The 3,126-nt window shown below is 63.3% G+C and overlaps 1 protein-coding gene across 1 annotated transcript in view; it reads left to right on the plus strand.

Annotated features, from left to right (window-relative positions):
* The window catches only part of ZNF213 (zinc finger protein 213), a 6,370-nt gene that overhangs the window by 2,655 nt on the left and 589 nt on the right, over nucleotides 1–3,126 (plus strand). Inside the window, exons 2-6 of the mRNA XM_029949512.1 lie at nucleotides 41–547; nucleotides 1,223–1,346; nucleotides 1,498–1,568; nucleotides 1,768–1,891; nucleotides 2,970–3,124. Coding sequence (XP_029805372.1) covers nucleotides 149–547; nucleotides 1,223–1,346; nucleotides 1,498–1,568; nucleotides 1,768–1,891; nucleotides 2,970–3,124 — 873 coding nt within the window. The 5' untranslated portion in view covers nucleotides 41–148. The remainder of the gene's footprint in view (nucleotides 1–40; nucleotides 548–1,222; nucleotides 1,347–1,497; nucleotides 1,569–1,767; nucleotides 1,892–2,969; nucleotides 3,125–3,126) is intronic.

The following is a 3,126-nucleotide window of genomic DNA, read 5'->3' on the forward strand; positions in this document are numbered from 1 at the left end:
CCCCCCCCCCCGCCCGCCCCGCTTTTTGCTCTTTCCCCAGGAGTCTGCATCCAGATGCCCACCCGGCTGCCACAGGGGATCCCTCTGGGAGACTGAAGGGCAGGCTCGCAGGCCCAGGTTGAGGCCACCCAGTCCTTAGGCCAGGGGAATGGCAGCACCCCCGGAGCCCCAGGATGAGGCCCCTGGGGAGGGAGAAGGGCTGCTGATCGTGAAGGTAGAAGACTCCTCGTGGGAGCAGGACTCCGCCCAGCAAGAAGACAGCAGGGATTCCGAGGCCTGCCGCCAGCGCTTCCGGCACTTCTGCTACAGGGACGTGGGCGGGCCCCACGAGGCCTTCAGCCAGCTCTGGGAGCTGTGCCGCCGCTGGCTGCGGCCCGAGCTGCGCACCAAGGAGCAGATCCTGGAGCTGCTGGTGCTGGAGCAGTTCCTGAGCGTGCTGCCCGGAGGCGTCCAGGACCGGGTGCGCGAGCGCCTGCCGGGGAGTGGTGAGGAGGCCGTGGCCTTGGTGGAGGTCCTGCAGAAGCAGCCGGGGACAGCGTGGCCACAGGTGAGGGCCCCCCCACCCCCAACACCCGGGGCACCTGGCTGAAGAGAAGTGGCCATCTCCATAGAAACAAGTCCTGGGGGTGGTGGGGACGCAGAGCCGAGGGAGCATCTGCAGCCGCACATCATAACGGGTGTCACCTTTCTGAAAGACACTGTCCAAATGAGTCGTTGATCTTTGGTGGCCTTGGAGGGCAGCAGCAGGACCAAAGTGGGCATGTTCCAGGCAGGCAGATTTCAGCTCCACACACATTCTGCTGTCAGCCAGGCCCTGGGGTGCAGTGATAGGTGTCATGACAGCACCAGAGTGGGTGTGAGAAGGGAGCTGTCCGTGTGAACCTGCTCTCTGTGGGCTGTTAGAGTTGACACTTGGGGAGGGGCTGAAGAGTGGCTGGGGTGTGGGGCTCTGCCCCCGGCATGGAGATCTGCCCCCACCTCCCCTTACTAAGTGGTTCTTTGATTTTGGCCTTTGGGGTCTGTCCTTGCCTCAGTCTTGATCGGGGAGTGCCCTTGGGTGCACAGAACATTCTCCTCTGGATTCCTCCAGGACCCCATATTGATCTCCTTCCCCACGCCCCTTCATCTCGAGGGACGTGTCCTGTGTCTCCTTCCCAGGGATTAAGCACTGTGTCCCCCGTCTGATCTCGGTGCTGACGAGCATGTTGTGGTTCCTGCACAGGACGTGCCCTCAGAGGAGGTGGGAGCCGAGGCCACAGTCCAGGGACCCCCAGCCAAGGGGCTCCCCGTGAAGGCGGGGGCACGAAGCTGGCCATCGGTACTCTGGGAGCAGCACAGCCGTGGAGGTGAGTAAGCTTGCAGGCCACGGGCCACGGGCAGCGTGTTGCCCCGCGGGAAGCAGGCAGGTGATTGCTGTTTTAAGGAGCCTACGAAGGTGGACGTGTGCGCGACCGGCGCCTGGCCTGGCCCCTCTGAGGCTCCGTTCTTCTCCTGCAGCCCAGCTTCCTGCTCTGAAAGAGGGGAGTAGCAGGGAGAAACCCGATAGCGGCCTTGCTTCTGATGTCCACGTGAGTCACGAGTCCCTTGTCCCCTGTGAGGCCCTCGGTGCTGGCGAGTCCCTGAGGCGAGCCTCGCCTTCTCATCACGGCCTCTTCTCTCCGTCCTGCGCCTGCCTGGGCCCGCCCTGTTCCCCGTCCCAACCCCCATCTCGTTCCCACCCACGGCCGCCTGGGGAGGCCCGAGCCAGGGTTTCTCACCTCATTCCAGGGACTTGTGACGTTTGGAGACATTCCCTTCTATTTCTCCCGGGAAGAATGGGGGTCCTTGGACCCTGCTCAGAGGGATTTCTTCTGGGACATCAAGCGGGAGAACTCCCGGAATGTCACCCCGGGTAAGCAGCGGGGGCAGCCAGGACCCTCGGCTCCTCTGAACCGGAGGCAGCAGCCTTCCTGGGGGGTCCCGGTGCTGGAGGGGTGGCCCAAGCAGGCCACTCACCCCTCTGCGTCCCTCAGTCTTCTCACACCCCCCTTAGCTGGCTCGAAAGTGGGCTTTTCCTGAGTGTTCGCAAGAGCCCCGAGTTCTTCGTGTTAATGTTCGTTTTTGTTTGCCTGCGAGTGCGTGTTTCCGTGTGAGGGGTGCTGGCGGCGTTGGTGGTATAGGGGTGAGCATGGCTGCCTTCCGTGTGAGGGGTGCTCTGGGCGGCGTTGGTGGTATAGGGGTGAGCATGGCTGCCTTCCGTGTGAGGGGTGCTGGCAGCGCGCTCGCACCAGGCCGAGCCCTCAGGCGGGCATCTTCCCGTGATTCCCACAGCCGGGCGCATCCAAGTGCCGTCCCGGTTCACGCACAAGGGATCTGAGGCTCGGAGAGGTCACGGGACTCTGAAGTAGTTGTGAGGTCCCCTCGGCCTGCCCCACCAAGAGGAGCTGATGGGGAAAGCAGACGTGTGCCAAGGCCTGGGCCCTGCCTTTCAGGGGTCACCCTCCTGGGGCCCCTCTCCAAGCCGGAGGGTCCGAGCACTGTTGGGGATCTTCTCATTTACTCCACATGACCCCGTGGGAAGGCGAGGATCCTTCCCTGTTGAACTCTGTCCCTGAGCTAAGGGACAAGGGCTTGTGGGGTGAGAGCAGCGACATAGGCCGAACCCCTGTGGTTCCTCGGTTTCTGTAGGAAGTACTGAGAGCTCAGATCATTTACAAACTACCTAAGTCGATTCGGTTCTGGAGTTTTCATAGCCAGCGTTGGGACTGTGGGACACTGGACCCCAGTGTGGACACAGGCGTGGAAAGGTCAGGGGTCTGATCAGTAAGGTCTCTGCAGGCATGTAGCCCAGCCCGACTCCTTCCTTGCCTCCGCAGCGTTTCTCTGCTGGCGTTTTATCACGCCCCTATTTTATGGACGGGGAGACCGAGGCTCGGGCGTGTGCAGCCCCGGGCTTTCTGATCCTGAGTCCTGTTTCTGCCTCGCCCCAGCTCTGGTCCCAGAACCCAGTGGAACTGAAGAGGCCGCCCCCTCTCGGCTTGCAGGTTCGGGGCTCAAGAGCCAAAGCGAGGAGGCCGGCGGGGGCCGTGGCGGCGACGTGACCGTGGCCTGGACCCCCGCGGGCACCGAGACGCCGCGGAGCGAGGC

The sequence above is a fragment of the Suricata suricatta genome, chromosome 8 (assembly GCF_006229205.1).
Source record: "Suricata suricatta isolate VVHF042 chromosome 8, meerkat_22Aug2017_6uvM2_HiC, whole genome shotgun sequence".
In the NCBI taxonomy this organism is placed as follows: Eukaryota; Metazoa; Chordata; class Mammalia; order Carnivora; family Herpestidae; genus Suricata; species Suricata suricatta.